Source organism: Herpailurus yagouaroundi, unplaced genomic scaffold, assembly GCF_014898765.1.
Source record: "Herpailurus yagouaroundi ecotype Mexico unplaced genomic scaffold, PumYag 184, whole genome shotgun sequence".
NCBI classification, from domain to species: domain Eukaryota; kingdom Metazoa; phylum Chordata; class Mammalia; order Carnivora; family Felidae; genus Herpailurus; species Herpailurus yagouaroundi.
The window spans coordinates 29,262,257-29,281,322 of NW_024412415.1; the positions used below are offsets into that span (position 1 = coordinate 29,262,257).

A 19,066-nucleotide genomic window follows, 5' to 3' on the forward strand; every position below is an offset into this window, starting at 1 on the left:
GGTTGATGATGTTATTTTTATCCATCCATCTCTCCAGTCAAGTTTCAAACATTTGTTGGGCACTTACTTTGCCAAACTTGGTCTACAGACGCTGAGAATACCAAGATTAGGAGGCGGCCCCTGCATTCAAACAGTTCATACATAGACCTGGGAAGGAGCCAATCCCTGATGTTGAGGAATTTGCAATTAGAAACAAATCTTTTGTCACATTTGATGGCAAATTTCATCTCTATTGAGAAGAAAGGATTACTTTGCACAATTATCCTATGCTAACATATCCCATTTATCTTCAAACTTTTGTTTAAAGTATTGTCTGACTGATTTAGACTTTAGTCTCACCAGACAAGTGAATAGCTTAGGCCCCAGGAAAATTCTGTTCAGAGTTTAAGAATTTCTTTGCCATCTGTTCCACTTCACTCCACAGCAATTAAGAGGATAATCCTCACTTCCTTGTAACCAAATTTAGGGCACTGAGGTCTCACCTTCTGTAGGGCCTCCCAGCGTCTCCAAGCATGACTGATACTCATTCACACGGCTCCCAGAGCACACTGTAGCACTGAACACGTTGAATTGTTCATTTGCATGCCTGTCTCTCAAGTGCCTGTTGAGTCCGTTTATTTCTGTATCTCCAACGCATAGTAGGATGCCAGGCATACAGTAGATGTTCAATATGTATTTCTTGAATGAATTAACTAAATGAACAAAGAATAAATGGCGAAACTTTACTGCAGCCTGTTGAGAGCCCTCAGTCAAAAATATTTATTGAATCTCAGTGACAGCACTGTGCTTGGCATAGGTGCGTGGCATGTAGAAGAGTTTTCAAGCTCCTTTATTCGAACGACATCTTAAGAAGCCTGTTAGATAAGGCTATCCAGAACACAAAGAACCCTAGGAATGTGAGCAGCCCATACCTAGCTCCTCCTTTTCTGGCCCATTCGCCCCCCTGGTTAAGATCTCAGCGTGGCGATGCAGGGCTCGGATTTGTTGGGCACCAGAGGTGAACAGGCCTGCCCTGCCCCGAGCGGCTAGGCTCCGCCCCTGAGCCCCCGCCCTGTGCGTCCCACGGGGTTGATCACGACGATCCCACTCCTCGTTCCTCTGGAACGTTTTGCTCGCGGCGCTCTCTATAAAGTTGTTGTTGCGGCTTCCGCCGCGGGTGGAGGAAGATGGCGTCGGGTGGTGGTGGCTGTAGCGCTTCGGAGAGATTCCCTCCACCTTTTCCTGGCTTGGAGCCGGAGTCCGAGGGGGCAGCCGGGGGGTCAGAACCCGAGGCTGGGGACAGCGACACCGAGGGGGAGGATATTTTCACCGGCGCGGCTGCGGTCGTGAGTTCGCACCCTTCGGGGTAACCGGCGGGCGGACGGGCGGGCGGGCGCCCCAAAAGGGAAGAGAGGCTAAGCGAGGGTCGAGGAGGCTGGGCAGAGTGGGCCCGGCGAGACCTTGCGTTGGTGACGATGGTGGTGGTTTGGGGGCCATTAATGAGTGCCAAGATGTAGGGGCCTGACTTCCAGGCCCCTGGGGCGGACGGTGAGAGGGGTGTGGTGGCTTCGCCGAGGTCCCTGACAGCTAAGAGCTGCCCAGGCCGGCATTTAGCCCTGCCGTGTGGTGACCCCAAAGACCCACGGGGCTGTTTTGTGGTGGTTTCCTGTGGCTTGATTTAATAGGTCAGCATAAGGGGATGGAGTGCAGACTTTGCTCTCCCTAACCTTAATGCTCCTAGGATGAATAGTGTTATCTGGAGTGGTTCAGGATGGCGACCCGCCCACAAATCCTTTCATTAGTTTAGAGCAAACCGATAATTATCAAAGGCCCGTTCTGAGTCTAGTTTATAAGAGTTAATGTGACTCCTGATCTCTAAGGAAAATCCTACCAGAACTACATAGACCGCAAGCTTTGTCTCTTTTAAAGGGATGTATTATTAAAGTGCCTAAGTACCTTTGTGGGATCAGATTTGTAAATGTGAGGAGGAAATGGTATCTCCCTTCGTAATATCCAGGTTTCTCGTAAGAGGTGTTGGGAAAAACTAATCTTTGTATGTGGAATGTGGAAATCAGTAATCTGTTCTGGAACCATTGGAGATGTTTGGGGCTGTTTTATAAGAATACTGACTCATACCACTTGGTACAGTTCGTTCTAGTTGAAAATTTCAGTACTAGGTTTGTGAATTTATGTATTATTCTATCTTGGATAATACTTCTCTTCATAGTAGCTATTCAGTATATGAGTGACTAAATAAAACAGTGTTAAGTTCTTTATGCAGCACGTGTCTGAAAAAGTTTGAAGTTTGTTTCATTTATGTCAGAAAGGTTATGTTTCTAGGAAATATCTTTGGTGACATCTTTAGAATTTTCCCTTTATATTCAGGAAATAAATTCATAGTCCCAGCTCAAAAAGTACTTGTTGATGCTAATATAACCACTTAAACTATCTAATGAAGTCTTTGTTATTCTAAGAGATAACGCTTTCTACTATTTTAGTCTTTCTGTATCTCATTTAAAATAAATTTTTGGTCTTTTCCTTTAGTAATTCTCCCATAAGGTATCGAGAACAGCTCCTGTTAATAACTGCTGGGATGGTAGACAATCCAACCGAATATCTGAAAATAGAAACTCTGATATTGAAAGTGACTGGTCACATAGGCAAATGATGATTTATTTTGCAAAAAGGACCCTGGAAGGGTGATAGTTATTTTCTAAAATGTTGAAGAGGTTAGGACGTAATTGATACCAGATTACTTTACAGAGGCATAAATACTTCTCTCTTGTAAGACTGTTAAAGTACTTTGCCTAATTTCCAACCAAAGAGAGGAGGAGGGAGTCAGAATGAATTTGTTCTACCACAGAGAGCATAATTATTTTTAGTTAGATTTTGATCCAGGAAAACTGAGTTGCTGAGGAAACTAAAATGCTACTTGTAAGCCATTTCTTGAGCTGCCTGTTCTGATGTTAATCTTCAGAAAGCCAAGACTCCCAAGATTCCTCACTGTTTAAACTGTGACTTTTTTGTTAAATAGTCATTAAATACAAATTATATTCCAGTAAATGTTTTAGTTGTGAGCCAGTGTGAGAAGATAGGGGAAGAATAAAATAAGAACAAGGGCTTTGAAGGCTGATTAAAATCCATCCATGGGATACCTGGGTGGCTCAATCGGTTAAGTGTCCAACTTCAGCTCAGGTGATGATCTCACAGTTAGGGAGTTTGAGCCCTGCATGGGGCTTTCTGCTGTCAGTGTAGAACCTGCCTAGGATTCTCTGTCTCCCTCTCTTTCTGCCCCTCCCGTGCTCAGGTTCTCTCCCTCTGTCTCTCTCTCAAAAATAAACATTAAAAAAAATTCATCTAGATTATTACTTGGGCAGAGTACTTAATTACTTTGTATGGTTTCCTAACCTGTAAAATGTGAGTAATAGTAGTATTTATGTCCACCATTGTGAGGATTAAATTAGAATACCTGTGAAATAACTCCTGAAACAGTTGAACATTGGAAACGGTAATTACTCTAAGAATCAAAAAACCAACAGAATCTAATAATGTATTAGAAAAGTTACATATAAAGTTTATCAAAATCAAACCAGTAATAAGATTGATTTGATTAGCTAAAAGTCATCAAAGAAGGCACTTAATGACATCAGTAGCATCTTATTAAATTTACCTTCGTGGTGTGTTTTGTTGTGTATTGGAGGCAAAGGAGCAGTATTAAAAAATCGGGAAGGTGAGGCATATAAAATTTAAAATAATTTATGGTAGACATGTAATATCCTGGACAGTGATGTAACAGCTGCTGTTGTTAATCATCCCATCTGTTCCTTTTTAGAGCCCAAGAGGTTTTGTTAATACAGTAATAAACGTATGATTTACGATCAAAAGAGTAGCCCATGATATGCATTTCAGAATCTGCAAACCAGTTACTAATGGGATAGACTGGAGTAAAAAGGATTATTAACACAAATCTGAAATCATTGTCTTAAGACTGAAAACCAGCTGGGAAATATCTTAAAATGATTCTTTTTTTTTTTTTTTATTAAAAATTTTTTTTTCAACGTTTTATTTATTTTTGGGACAGAGAGAGACAGAGCATGAACGGGGGAGGGGCAGAGAGAGAGGGAGACACAGAATCAGAAACAGGCTCCAGGCTCTGAGCCATCAGCCCAGAGCCTGACGCAGGGCTCAAACTCACGGACCGCGAGATCGTGACCTGGCTGAAGTCGGACGCTTAACCGACTGCGCCACCCAGGCGCCCCTATCTTAAAATGGTTCTTAAGAATACCTAAGACCTGAGGCGCCTGGTTGGTTCAGTCAGTTAAGTGTCCAACTCCTGGTTTCAGCTCGGGTCGTCCTCTTAGAGTTCGTGAGTTCGAGCCCCATGTTGGGCTCTGTACTGACAGCTGGTTGGGATTCTCCCTCTCCCTCTCTCTCTGCCCCTCCCCCCCCAAAAATAAATAAAAAAATTTTTAAAAAATTTTTAATAAAATAAATTGAAAAAGAATACCTAAGATCTTATCTTCCTTCTTTCTGCTCCTTACTTTGCGGGCCTATAAATAAAAAGATCTAAAATTCTAAATATATTATCTGAATGTTGATCGGACCTGAATCTAAATATGTATCTTTTTAGTTAAAACTTTCTTAGCTCTGGGATAAGATTAATTTTTCCTCTTACTAAAAGGAGACAGCAATTTTTGGCCCTCCTAAATCTTAATACTATGTTAAAAAAGACTAAATGGCATACATATTGTTATGCCTCATTTAACCTCATTGGTCTTACTTCTATACTTCTAAAACTGAAGGATAGAATTGAAGCAAGTTTTTTATTTACCTTCCCAGGAGTTCTTATATGCCCATCTCTTTTTAGCAGTATGCCGGGGCCACAATTAGATCTGCCTTGTAAATGAAGAGAACTGTGGAGGTTTTTCTCATGTTAAGAGGAAGAAGGAAAACATAGATAAAAACTTCATTTCACATTGTGGCCAAATCTGGTAACTACTTCTTACAGTGATCCATCAGACCAATTAGAATTTTTTCCCAATACTCATATTCTTGCATTGAAACCCTAGTAATTACAGAAATGGCTAGGAAGAATAAAACAGAATGAAGGAATAGCAGGAGGCTTGAAAAGTCATTTATTGAAGAACTAGTCTTTGATTAATCAAGACTTACTTACATATTCTCTCTGGTATTTAAGACTAAAGAACATTATAACTCTTATTGGTATTCAAAAGTCATGGATAGCAAGTGGTTTCTGATTGACCATGTTTCATAGACTGTAGTGAATTACAGAACTGTAAGTTGTGTATTAACATTTAGACAGGAAAGGACATGTTATTTTTAGAATCCAGCCCTATATCTGTGATCAATATGTATCCTGAGGGAGAATAAATCAGGGTTTTTTTTTTTACTGTATGTAAAACATACACAAAATTTACCATCATAACCTTTTTAATTATACTATTCAATAGTATTAACTATACTCACATTTTTATGGAACAGATCTCTAGACCTTTTTCATCTTGCAGTTCTGAAACTCACTACCCATTAAATAAAAACCCCCCTTTTTCCCCTCCCCCAAACCCCAGGAAGCCACCATTCTATTTTCTGTTTCTATTAATTTGACTACTTTGAATAATCTCATATAAGTGGAGTCATGCAGTATTTGTCCTTTTGTATCTGGCTTATTTCACTTAGCGTAATGTCCTCAAGGTTCATCCATGTTCTAACATTCATCAGAATTTCCTTTTAAGGCTGAATAATATTCTATCATATGTATGTATATACCACATTTTGTTTATCCATTCATTCCTCAGTGGACATTTGGGTTGCTTCTACCTCTTGGCTCTTGTGAATACTGCTGCTAGAACATGGGTATGTAAATATCTTTTCAAGACCCTGCTTTCAGTTCTTTTAGATATATACCCAGAAGTGGGATTACTGGATCATATCGTAGTTCTATTTTTAATTTAATTTTTTTTTTTTTTACTTTAGAGAGCAAGCGGGGGAGAAGGGCAGAGGGAAAGAGAATCCCAAGCAGATTCCAGTTCAGCATGGAGCCCGATGCAGGGCTCAATCCCACAACCCTGAGACTATGATCCAAGCTGAAGTAAAGAGTCACACACTCAACTGACTGAGGCACCCCCATTCTTAATTTTTTGAGGAACCTCCCTACTATTTTCCATAACATCACTGTTTTACAATCCCCAAACCAGTCTATTTCCTTTTGTGTGCTTATAGGATAACTTCTTTAGATCTGGATAGAATTTGGTAGTTTTAACTAAAAGCTCTAAGGAGATTGGTCGTTTAGCTGGCTAATATTTTAATTCTGTTCTACAAAATACATGGTGGCTGTTCCCAAGGATGTAACATGTCCTCAGTAAATTTCTTGATAATATCTTTTCTCTATTATTAATCAGACTTAATGTATGTAACAGTATTTTAAAAAACTTTTTTTTAATATTTTTTTAATGTTTATTTTTGAGAGAGAAAGAGACAGAGTGCAAGCAGGGGAGGGGCAGAGAGAGAGGGAGACACAGAATCTGAAGCAAGCTCCAGGCTCTGAGCTGTCAGCACAGAGCCCGATGTAGGGCTCGAACCCACGAACTGTGAGATCGTGACCTGAGCCAAAGTCAGATGCTTAACCGACTGAGCCACTCAGGCTTCCCCTATGTAACAGTATTTTTAAATTTTTTCTTAATGTTTTTATTTATTTTTGAGACAGAGAGAGACAGAGCATGATCAGGGGAGAGGCAGAGAGAGAGGGAGACACAGAATCCGAAGCAGGCTCCTGGCTCTGAGCTGTCAGCACAGAGCCTTAAGCAGGGCTCAAACTCACAGACTTTGAGATCATGACCTGAGCTGAAGTCAGATGCTTAACTGACTGAGCCCCCCAGGCTCCCCATAAACAACAGTTTATTGCTTAGTTTCTTTAGTTGATGGTGTAGTTATAACAAATAGTCATGGATAAGTGTTCCTCTAGTGTACAGTATTTTCTATAGGCATGTTGTCTCAAACACTTGTTTTTTGGAGCTAACATCACGTTAGGTGGTCATATTTGGCATTGAAAGATCCGTAGTTGAAATTCCACATTTTTGACACTGATCTGATACATACGTTCTTGAAAAAGTCAGCAACTGGTGTTATATCCAGATATTCTTTTTTAATGCTCAGCTCAAATTGTAAGCAAGTTTTACTACTACTAAGTTTAGATTTTCTTGAAGTACATAGAGTCATTGATTTCTTGATCATAGAATTGTACTAGCAGTTAACCTAGTTTTCAAGGTGATGCAGGAAAAGCTAACAAAAGTATTTACAAAGCAGTTTTGGAGATAGAGGGACGAGAGAAGACTTTTAAAGATGATTAATAACTTAAAATGTATTTAAAATTCAAGTTTGGGGCTTATGAGAGAAGCAATAAAGGTTGCAGTCAGACTTCTGGTTTCTGTAGGGAGCTGCTGCTCCTTTGCTTATTCAGGTGTTAGGGTAGTTCTTATGACATAGCCATTTGTGGGTTTTTTGTTTTTTTGTTTTTTTTTTTGGTTGGGAGGGGAGAGAGGAAAAAGAAACTCCAGTTTCTCTTGGTACTCAAAGCTTCTCCGTACTCTTGAGTAACTGTTGGCATAAATAAATGAGTAGTTGACAGTTACTAGAGCAAGTAGCCATAAGTATCTCATCTCCAGGAAAAGCCTGTTGCTCAACTTTTTCTGGCTTATTCTCTTGCTTAGTCAGATGGACAGCTGGAACTTCATTCTGCTTTCAGAGCACATTTGAACTGAGTTTGCTTTTTCAAAATGGAAGTTAATGCACTCATTAGAACTCTGATCCTACTGCAGTTTTCTGGGCCCTTCTAAGTTATATTAGCTTGAAACGCAAAAAGTTTAGTAGGGAAATTACACCAGAAAATTCAGTTGATTGTCTGTAGCTAAATTTTGACAGACCATGGTATGCCCTTTCACTTTGATGTCTCTCATTTTCCCCACCCTTCTGGCTTCCCCTTTTTATTTTCATAGTCTTAGAGGGACTAGCTCAGAGGTTCTTTACCTTTTTTGTGTCATGGACCCATTAGCAGTCCAGTGAAGTCTGTGGATCCATTCTCAGAATGTTTTTAAGTGTATAAAATACATAAGATTACAAAGGAAACCAATTACACAGAAATGCAGTTAGCAAAAGCTGAAAACAATTTTATATTAGTAATGTGATTTTTAATGCTTTATGTAGTAAGATCTAAGGATAGGTATAATAACTACCATAATTTTTTTAATGTTTATTTTTGAGAGGGAGCAGAGAAGGGGCAAAGAGAAAGAGAGGGTGGACAGAGGATCCCAAGCAGGCTTGGTACTGACAGCAGGGAGCCCAAAGCGGGCTCAAAGTCATGAACCACAAGATCATGATCTGAGCTGAAGGTGGATACTCAACCAACTGAGCCACCCACGTGCCCCACCATAATTAATTTGTAAATAGAGATGAGCATAAATGATATTTTGAGAACTTTAATAACTGTAATGTCAAATAAAATTATCTGATTTCTATTAGTTATAGTCTCAAGTATTGCTATTACTATTATGGTTTGTTGCCTATCTTTGTAATTGAAGATAATGCTCAATTTCAGGTAGAGGTTAGTGAAAAGGAAATTGTAATTTTATCCCCATCTAAGTTCACAGATATCTCCTGAATTCCCCTACTTTAACTCCTTCAACTGTAAAGGGGGTAATATTGTGGTATCATTTGGGTTAATCAAATATTTAATCAGCTTGTAAAGTAAGATGCACTCTGTTCCCAAATCCAATGGACAGTAAATTCCATTCTCCCAAGTACAGAAGCTTTCACAGCATCTGTGCCATTTTTGAAACATGTGGAAGTGGGTATGGTAAGTAAAATAATTGCTGCCTCCCTAAGATGTCCACATCCTAATCCCAGAAGCTGTGAATGTATTAGGTTACAGAGCAAAGGGTGATTAAGGTTGAAGATGGAATTAAGGTTGCTAGTCAGCTGACCGTTAGGTAGGGAAATTAGTCTGGGTTATCTGAGTGAGCCCAGTGTAATGACAAGGATCCTTTAAAATGAAAGTGTCAGAAAGTGACTATGGAAAAAGAGTACCTACAGAAGAGAGGTACAGAGAGATGCAACCATTGTTGGCTTTGAAGTTGGAGGAAGTAGGCCATCAGTGAAGAAATGTGGGTAGCTTTTAGAATCTAGAAAGATCAAGGCCACAGATTCACCCCCTAGAATCTCCACAAAGGAATACAGCCATGGTAACACCTTGATTTTAGCCCAGTGAAACCTATATTAACTTGTACAAAACCGTAAGTTAATAAATTTGCATTGTTTAAACTGTTAAATTTGTGTTGCAGTAGGGATAGAAAGTGAATGCGCTGTGCCACTTAGCTTGTTTTTCCATGGATGTAGAGGTGGTAAATGGATCAGTATTTCATGCCAAGGTCTTCAGGGGTGACTTTTAAAGACTTCATGATTGCCCTGTTATGTGGGTGTAACTTCTGGGCATGGGTTTTTCCTAATCATCCTTGCCTTGTTACATTAGTATGATCACACGATTCTGTAGCTCTACCTTGCCTTACTAAATTATTAATTTTTTTTTTTTTTTGCCAGAAAATCAGTACTGTAGTTCTCCAGAAGCACAGTTACCTTAGCTTTTAATTTAGATTCGACCTCTAAATGCATTTGAGGGTTTTAACAGTACTACCCTTTTGGGGTCTCTTGAATAATGCAAGGCTTCTGCATGGAGCAAAGAGCAGTTGAGCAGTATAAGGAAGAATCACAACTGGTTAACCTAAAGGGAAGTTACCCAGAATCACAGTAGTACCTTTCAGGATTGAATGACTATGTCAACTGTGGGGGACAGCAAACCCAGGTCTGTCTTTCCCTGAGCTGAGAACATTGTGGCCTGGCCTCATCGTTTGAGGATGGTAATTGGTGAGGAATACCTGTTTGCTCTTAGCACAAGTGCTCTCACTGCAGATCTTTCTAGTGCCTCTGTGAGAGTTAGATTAGGCTGTCTGTGTGTCTTGTAATTATAAACAGAAGTACTTAAACTTTTTAACAGGAGTATCACTGGAATGACCCGATAGAATTAACAGCCTAAAGGAGGCAGCAGGTGTTGGATAGCCTAGCCTAGGATTCTGTCACTAAAGAAAGAATGCCTCCTTTATTTCAGAAAAAGGAGAAGGTTGGGGGGATGGGGAGGTAGGCAAGGCTGTTGTCTTACTTTACTAACTATATCACAACCATACTGTTTTCATCACAGAAAATAGTTGTATCTATTGCCTAGAAATTTAACCCCCTTCAAAAAGATGAAGTGGCGCCTGGGTGTCTCAGTTGGCTAAGCGTCCGACTTCGGCCCAGGTCATGAACTTGCAGTTTGTGAGTTCAAGCTCTGCGTGGGGTTCTGTGCTGATAGCTCAGAGCCTGGACCCTGCTTCGGATTCTGTGTCTCATTCTCTCTCTGTTCCTCCCCAACTCGCACTCCGTCTCTCTCTCAAAAATAAAGATTAAAAAAAAAAAAAGGAATGTTTTGTGATTTACTGACAAGAGGTTTTTAAAATATGAATTATAAAGCAAAGCTTATTTTTAGTATTCATTTTGCAGCTCAGCATAATCAGTGTGCCTCTCGCCTCCCTCAAAATGAGTCCTTTCTGAAATTATAACTCTTGATTCAAAATTAGCTTTTTTTTTTTAAATTTATTTATTTGTTGAGAGGGAGGAAGAGGGAGAGAATCCCAAGCAGGCTCCACGCTGTTAGTGCAGAGACTGATGCAGCGTTTAAGCCCACAAACTGTGAGATCATGACCTGAGCTGAAATCAAGTCAGACCCTTAACCAACTGAGCCACCTAGGCACCCCCAAAATTAGCTTCTTAATGTAAATTATACCTTAATAATACTGATTAAAGATTAGACTTTTGGGGTGCCTGAGTGGCTTAGTTGGTTGAGCATCCAACTTCTGCTCAGGTCATGATCTTGCCCTACATTGGGCTCTGTGCAGACAGCTCAGAACCTAGAAACTGCTTTGGATTCTCTATCTCCCTTCCTCTCTGCCCCTCGTCCGTTCACATTCTCTCTCTCTCTCTCTCTCTCTCTCTCTCTCTGTCTCTGTCTCTCTGTCTGTCTCTCTCTCTCCAAAATAATAAAAATTTTTTAAAAATTTATTGAAAAAAATATTAGACTTTTAACCTTGGGCATAACATATGAAATGTGTTATTATGCCCAGGTGGGTATTTATTTTGATGACAAGCTGTTATTACAGACCCTAGTCTCATGGAAGACTTGTTTTCTGTTAACAATTCTTTGTGAATGTGGGATATTATGTCCATTTCTTATCCTTAAAAAATAAGTCTCAACTTTTACTGAATCTGATTTTTAAGTACAATTTGAGAATATTATGCCTCAAAGGCCACCTGGGTACTGGTACTCCCCAGCCTAAAGAAATAAGGTTAGTTTGTCCAATGCCAATCCAGATCATTCAACTGAAATAAATTTGGTAAAGCCAAAAATAAAACAGGTACAAAAAGAGACAAACTTGCGTGCTATATGATATACCCGAGAGAGGGTTATGTAAGAAACTTAAATAAACTTAACGGATACTTATGTAAGAAAAGTGTACATCTGACTAATGTTGACTTAGCATAGAAAAATGGGCAAAGAACATCAAGACAACAAGTAGAGGGGTTCAAATGGCCAGTAAACACATGGAAACAAGGGTTTTCACCAGAGAGCACCTGGGTGGCTCAGTCTTAAGCATATGACTTCAGCTCAGGTCATGAGCATCTGGTTTGTGGGTTCAAGCCCTGCATCGGGCTCTGTGCTGACAGAGCCTGGAGTCTGCTTCTGATTCTGTGTCTCCCTGTCTCTCTGTCCCTCCCGCACTCACGCTCTCTTTCAAAAATAAACATTAAAAAAATTTTTTTTTAAATAATTTTCACCAGTCAGCCTGGCAAACAGTTTTTATTTTTTATTTATTTTTTTTTCAACGTTTTTATTTATTTTTGGGACAGAGAGAGACAGAGCATGAACGGGGGAGGGGCAGAGAAAGAGGGAGACACAGAATCGGAAACAGGCTCCAGGCTCTGAGCCATCAGCCCAGAGCCTGACGTGGGGCTCGAACTCACGGACCGCGAGATCGTGACCTGGCTGAAGTCGGACACTTAACCGACTGCGCCACCCAGGCGCCCCAGCAAACAGTTTTTAAAAGAGAAAGAATTTGGAGCGCCTGCCTGGTTCAGTCTGTAGAACATGTGACTCTTGATCTTGGGGTTGTAAATTCAAGTGGCATGTTGGGTGTAGAGATTACTTAAAAATAAAATCTTGAAGAAAAATAGTGCTAAATGTTGCTGGGAGTATGACACTTATACGTTGTAGGGGAGGGAATATAAATTGGTGGTCTTTGTGGAAGGCAGGTTAGCAGAGCCTTTGTAAATGTTATGTTCAATAATTCTGCCTAAGAATCTGTCCCAAGGATGGGCACCTGGGTGGCTCGTTGGTTGAGTGTCCAACTTCAGCTCAGGTAATGAACTCATGGCTGTGTGTTCAAGCCCACACTGACAGCAAAGACCCCACTTCTGATCCATTGTCCCTCTCTCTCTGCACCTCCCCTGCTCATGCTCACTCTCTCTCAAAAATAAACATTAAAAACAATATATCCCAAAGAAATAATCAAATGTGGACTTATGTATAGGGATGAGTATCGTAGCATTATTTGTGATGATAAAAACCTGTAAACTGTAAGTGTCCCTCCTTAGGGAGATGACTATGTTGTGGTATACCCATACAATAGAGAGTTAAATCACTAAAAGTGCGATTTTTGTTCAACTCTTGATGACGTGAAAAAATGCTCAAATGGTGTGGGGCGGGGGGAGGGGGGTAGAATACAAAGCTTTACACACATAGAAGATTAATTTTATAAAAGAACTGCAGAGGAAAGAATAGGGTAGCAAATACAGTAATCAGTCTATCTTCAGCTTTCTTTGAACTCAGCCGGAAGTAGTTTGATTTGGGGGATGGAATCCCAGAGTATATCTGAGGAGTTTTCTATTCTCACAGGTAGTTGTTACCTAGCATACCTAGCATACTTGGAGCACATGTCTTTGTTTTTAGCACATGTCACATGTCTTTGTTTTTAGCTCATGTCACAGTTCTAGTCAAGTGACTTATGGTTTCGGCTTAAAAGGGGATCTGGGGGAGGAAGAGATGCAGGCAGCCATGCTCTGGTTGTCTTTGGAATGTTCTGGGTCTGTCTTTTTTGATTATTATAAGGAAAGGCAGGCTGGTGTTCTAACATTGCTTCAGAAACTGTTCTTAGTGTTTAAACTTCCGACTTTAGATGAATCAGAAATGAAGAGCTTGTTTTATTCATCTCCATATCACAAGAATGTGTTAATCTAGGTGTTTTTTTTAAAAAAATGGCTAAATTCTAACCTCTGCCTTTCCTGTTGCTTTAGTCTTCCTGGTGAACTAGTAAATTACATTTGGATACGTATATGTATATATTATGTATGTATATGTATATATATACATGTGTGTGTATATACATATATATGTATATATGCACGCGCGCGCGCACACACACACACACACACACCCTTAATGTGCCACAAGCTTTAATCTCTCCTAGATCTCCATTTGGAGATGACTGGTATCTGTGAGAATTGAATTAAAAGAAATCAGATGGCTGTGGCGCCTGGGTGGCTCAGTCTGTTAAGCGACTGACTTTGGCTCAGGTCATGATCTCACAGTTCATGAGTTCGAGCCCCGCGTAGGGCTCTGTGCTGACAGCTCAGAGCCTGGAGCCTGCTCCGGATTTCTGTGTCTCCCTTTCTCTCTGCCCCTCCCCCGCTTGCACTCTGTTTCTCTCTCTCTCTGGGAAATAAATAAACATTAAAAAAAAATCAGATGGCTTTTTGTGAGATCCCCACACTGTACAAGAGCACTAGAGTATGTATAGAAAGGAAATACGTATGTAGGAAAGTAGTTGGCAAAGTATGAGGCAAAAGGGAACCGTGGATTTTGCTTTGCCCTATTATTTGTTGTCTTTGTCTCGGCAGTAATTTTTTTGTTGTTTTAAGCACCTAGAAAACAGGATCACTGTCTTTTGAGTTGGTATAACATTTAAGCATATGCAACTAAGTATTCATTAAACTTTTATTAGCATAGAAAAGTTCCAGTAGGAGCATTGTTTGTTAACATAAATCTACATATTGGTAGCAGTTTTTTGCCTGAGGGTGGCTCCAGTATTGAGACTGAGCTGTTTGCATGGCAAATTCAGAGTACCCAATAGATCTGTCATTTTACATTTTCTTTTGGGTCAGAAAAGGCCTGTTTCTGAGGAACAAACTCCCTCAGATTTGTTAAGGAGATGTTTCATAAAAGATTCCTTAAATCGGGTCTTTTAACTGATTTGGCCTTGGGGTCTGACTTCAAAACGCTGCAATACCACACCATGGCTTTTGAAGCCAGATTCCCAGCGTTCTGTTCATGTTCTGCACAATCCAGCTTTGTTCGCTCTGGTACCGGTCTGGGGCCCCACCCTACCCTTGTTTGTGGGTGATCACTGAGCTTTTTGATAAAGGCCATCAACTGACTGTATTTTTACCATGTGCCCAGGAGGCTGTGACTGGTTTTTATTCTGCTAGCCTGGCATGGGTGTGGTTGAAAATTGTGTCTGTGTAATTTAGGGATAAAATTATCTTTTTATCAGATAAGTTGTATTTATGAACAGCATTAGATATAAAATGTCATACCTTCCTTTGCCTGTCATGGGGTCAGGATTATCTACCCAACTGGGTTTCTGTGAACAGTTTAGTCACGGCCACACTATAAGGTAGGATCAGAGCTTTAATTCTGCGCTCCAATGTGGTTTACTGGTCACTAGAATGTGCCCCATCAGCATTTGAAAGAATAAAGGTCATCAAGTGAGAAGGAGAAATGCATTTGGATAGGTTCTTTTGAAAATTATCTTGTGTACACATACCCATGTCAGTATCATATGCTTTGGAATAGGGCATTTCAGCAAGGTTATGGTGTTAGAAATTAACCCTGAAATCTGTGAGTTTATTTTAGCTCTGTGATTGGGCAGTACTTACATCACTAATGATGATTTGCTGCTTATTGAACTGACTGAATCGTGGGCCCGTCTTCCCTAAACACCTGGGGGTGCAATTGAGGGATGCATTAAGTCACTTTTTAGGTTTGTTTTTAATGGTACTGTTTTATTCGGAGTGTCTCTTCATTTTCAGAGTAAGCCCCAGTCTCCAAAGAGAGTTGCTTCCCTTCCCATCAACAATGGCTCCAAAGAAAATGGGATCCATGAGGAACAAGACCAAGAACCACAGGATCTCTTTGCAGGCAAGTATGGACTCATAACTTACACTAGAAGTCTTCTAAGTTGCTGAGTTAATAAGCAAGATGTATATTGGAAACATAACTCCACATAAGGATATGGTTATGGAGGATTCCAAATCATGTAGAATATAGTCCCTGCTATCAAGATTCTGACAGGTTTAGGGAGTAAGACATAAACATACAGATCGAGTTAGACAAGCTACTAAACAATATAAATGTGGCAAGAATGCTAGAAATACTAAGTCTCAGATCTTTTAGATCAGACTAAAGTAGTAGCTTTAGACTTTTAAGACCAAGACTCATAGTAAGAATTACATTTTGTGTCATAATCCAAAATATATACATATTTATATAAAACTGAAACAAAGTTTTATTAAGTGACTTGCTTTTACAATACAATCTGAAATTTTCTATTGTTTCTCCTTTTTTTTTTTAACTGCTATTTACAACCCGTTGAGTTGATTTCATAGTTCACCAAAGAGCCACAGCCTGCAGTTTGAAAAACATTAGTATGGTGTGGGGTTTCTTAACCTTGGCACTAGTAACATTTTGGGCCTAATGATTATTTGTTGAGAGGGCCTCCCTGTTTTCAGCAGGGGGTGATTTTGCCCCCCAGAAGACACTTGGCAATGGTGAGAGCCATTTTTGGTTGTCACAGCTGGTAGTGCTATTAGTATCTGGTGGATAGAGGATGTAAATGCTGCTAAAAACCTTGTAATACACAAGACAAGCCCTCACAAAAAAATTATTTAGCTCAAAATGTCAGTAGTGCCCACATTGAGAAACTCTGGCTAAGAGTGACTTTGGAAGACTTCCTGGAAGAAGCAGAATTTATGTAGGAGAAAAAGGAGAAACAGTACTAATGGTTGGGCAGGTAAGTTTGAAAGCCAGTCAATAAACTTGAACCAGAGCAGGGAGTTCTTAGAGAAGCCCTGGAAGAAAAGGCTTGAAATGTAGTTTGGGAGGCTTTTAGACATCAGTAATAATTACAGTTTGAATTTTCATCCTGTCAACTAAGAGCCACTGGCCATTTTGAATAAAGAAAGTGATATCAGGGGCTCCTGGGTGGCTCAGTAGGTTAAGTATCTGACTCTTGATTTGGGCTTTGGTCTTCATCTCCTGGTTCATGGGTTCAAGCCACATGTCAGGCTCGTTGCTGACAGTGCAGAACCTGATTGGGATTTTCTCTCTTTGCTCCTCCCCTGCTTGCACATGCACTTTCTCTCTAAATAAATACATAAATAAATTTTAAGAAAAAATAGAGTGATATGGGTAAAGTAATGTTTTGAGAAGACTGATCTAGTGGAATTACTATATAAAATGGATTGCAGTAGAGAAAACTAGATACTTCAGAAGGCAGTTACAGATTTGCTTAAGAATGAAATGGCAGGGCACCTGGGTGGTTCAATCATTAAGCATCTGACTTCGGCTTAGGTTATGATTTCATGATTAGTGAGTTCGAGTCCCACATCAGGTGATTTCAAGCCCCACTTCTGGTAAGCCCTGCTTCATTCTGTCTTTCTGCCCCTCGCTCACTTGCACCCTCTCTCTCTCTCAAAAAAAGAAAAGTAGAAGGAGAAGAAAGAAAGAAAGAAAGAAAGAAAGAAAGAAAGAAAGAAAGAAGAAAGAAAGAAAAAGAATGATATGGCAATGACCAAAAATAAGAGGATATAAATAGGAAGGGAAAGGTGAAAACTTTTCAAAAGAGAAATCAACAAAATTTGGTTGTTGTTGTTGTTAGTGATTGGATGTAATGGACATCCAAAAATGGGAATTGAAGATGGAGTCAAAGGTTTCAAATCCAAGGATTAAGAAGAAAATGAGCATTTTGAGAACTACATTCTGAAAGAAGAAACTGGCTTTGAGGGAAAAGTGAGTTTGGGTTTGAGATATTTTAAATTTGAAATGCAAAGGAAAATGCCCAGGAGGTGATTTGAATTGTGGTACTCTACCTGGGGAGAGAGGGAGGAACGGAACACACAGGAGTTGTTTTCCTAGAGTGAGCAACTCAGAGAAGAGTGGTGAGCAAAGGGAGACATGGGAGGGCAGAGGATAACATCTTGGGAAGGTCCTCTCATTAGAACTCTGGTAGGAAATTTAAAAGACGTGAAAGTGAGGTGCCTGGGTGGCTCAGTCGGTTAAGCGTTGTACTTTGGCTCGGGTCATGATCTCGCAGTTAGTGAATTTGAGCCCCGCGTTGGGCTCTGTGCTGACAGCTTGGAGACTGGAGAATTCTTCAGATTCTGTGTCAGTCTCTCTCTCTCTGCCTTTCCCCCGCTTGCACTCTTGTCTCTCTCTCCCTCAAAATAAATAAACATTAAAAAAAAATTGTTTTTAAAGACGTGAAAGAGAAGTTAGAATGACTTTAATCATTTATTAGAAGATTTTCCAATTCCTTTTATCTCTGAAACTTAAAAGTGCACACTGTTCATTGTGGTAGTAATTGTTTTGGATAAAGTTACTGGAGGAGAAATGCAATTATCTAATGAATTATCTTTAGTTATATGGCAGGTTAAAAAGGGTTTTTTCTCAGGGCGCCTGGGTGGCTCAGTAGGTTGAGTGTCCGACTTAGGCTCAGGTCATGATCTCGCAGTTGGTGAGTTCACACCCCCCGTCAGGCTCCGTGTTGAGGGCTCTATGCTGGCAGCTTGGAGCCTGGAGCCTGCTTCGTATTCTGTGTCTCCCTCTCTCTCTGCCCCTTCCCACTCATGCTGTCTCTCCCTGTCTCTCAAAAATGAATAAACATTAAAAAAATTAAAAAAAAAGGGGGGGGGTTCTCTCTGGGTCCTTAACATTCATATTATCTTTCCTTATAAGAAGACTTGAAATCTTAGTGTGACTGAGTTACCCCTATGGCTGGATTTTATGTACATGAACATGTAGGAAATCTTTATCACGGACATATTTATGAGTAATGAAGATTCTGATTTACTTTGATCCCCTACTGTTTTCATAAGCAGCCAGTACCTGCCTCACTACTAAGAAAGGAACATGAAAGGAATACCTGTAATGAGACATTTAATTTAGGACTTGAGTAGCTTCTCAGGTGTCTTAGATATGGATTGTGGAGATTTAAATGTTCTGAGTTTATTTTCCACATGATTAGTTCAGTGACAATCTGAGTCTCTGTGATGGAGCACAAAGGCTTTTCCATTACTCTTGTCAAGAGTGCAGAGAAAACCCCTTTAAAATTTTTAATTTTTATTTTTTTATTTTAGTGAGAGAGAGAAAGAAGCAGGGGAGAAGGGTGGGGGGGTGGGGAGAGAGAGAGAGAGAGAGAGAGAGAGAGAGAAAATCTCAAGCAGGCTCCACACTCAGTGAGGAACCCAACACAGGGCTCAATCTCATGATCCTGGGATCATGACCTGAGCTGAAATCAAGTGAGATGCTCAGCCAACTGAGCTACCCAGGCACCCTGAAAAAACAAACAAACAAAAAAAACCACTTTCTAACATAAGATTAGGCATCTTTGTCACATGAATATCAGTAAAAGATACATAGCTCTTCAAAAGGCTTTCAGTAGCACTTAATAAGTGAAAGGTTTAAAATAAGAAGTACCTCCAGGGTTCCTGGATGGCTCAGTCAGTTAAGCATCTAACTTCCTGCTCAGGTCATGATGTTGCAGTTTGTGGGTTTGAGCCCTGCATCAGGCTCCACGCTGACTGTACAGAGCCTGCTTGGTAGTGTCTCTCTCTCTCTATCTCTTTTTCTCTCTCTCTCTACCCGTCTTCAATT

General features: G+C 40.1%; 1 protein-coding gene across 3 annotated transcripts in view; it reads left to right on the forward strand.

Moving 5' to 3' along the window:
- Positions 1–19,066, forward strand: part of SNX1 (sorting nexin 1) — a 42,681-nt gene that overhangs the window by 433 nt on the left and 23,182 nt on the right. Inside the window, exons 1-2 of one of the 3 annotated variants that reach the window (XM_040492937.1) lie at positions 1,098–1,325; positions 15,226–15,334. In XM_040492937.1, the coding sequence (XP_040348871.1) occupies positions 1,167–1,325; positions 15,226–15,334 (268 nt within the window). In that variant the 5' untranslated portion in view covers positions 1,098–1,166. Of the gene's footprint in view, positions 1–1,097; positions 1,326–15,225; positions 15,335–19,066 lie in introns of those variants that run through there. The other 2 variants (XM_040492935.1, XM_040492936.1) reach the window with 2 other exon arrangements.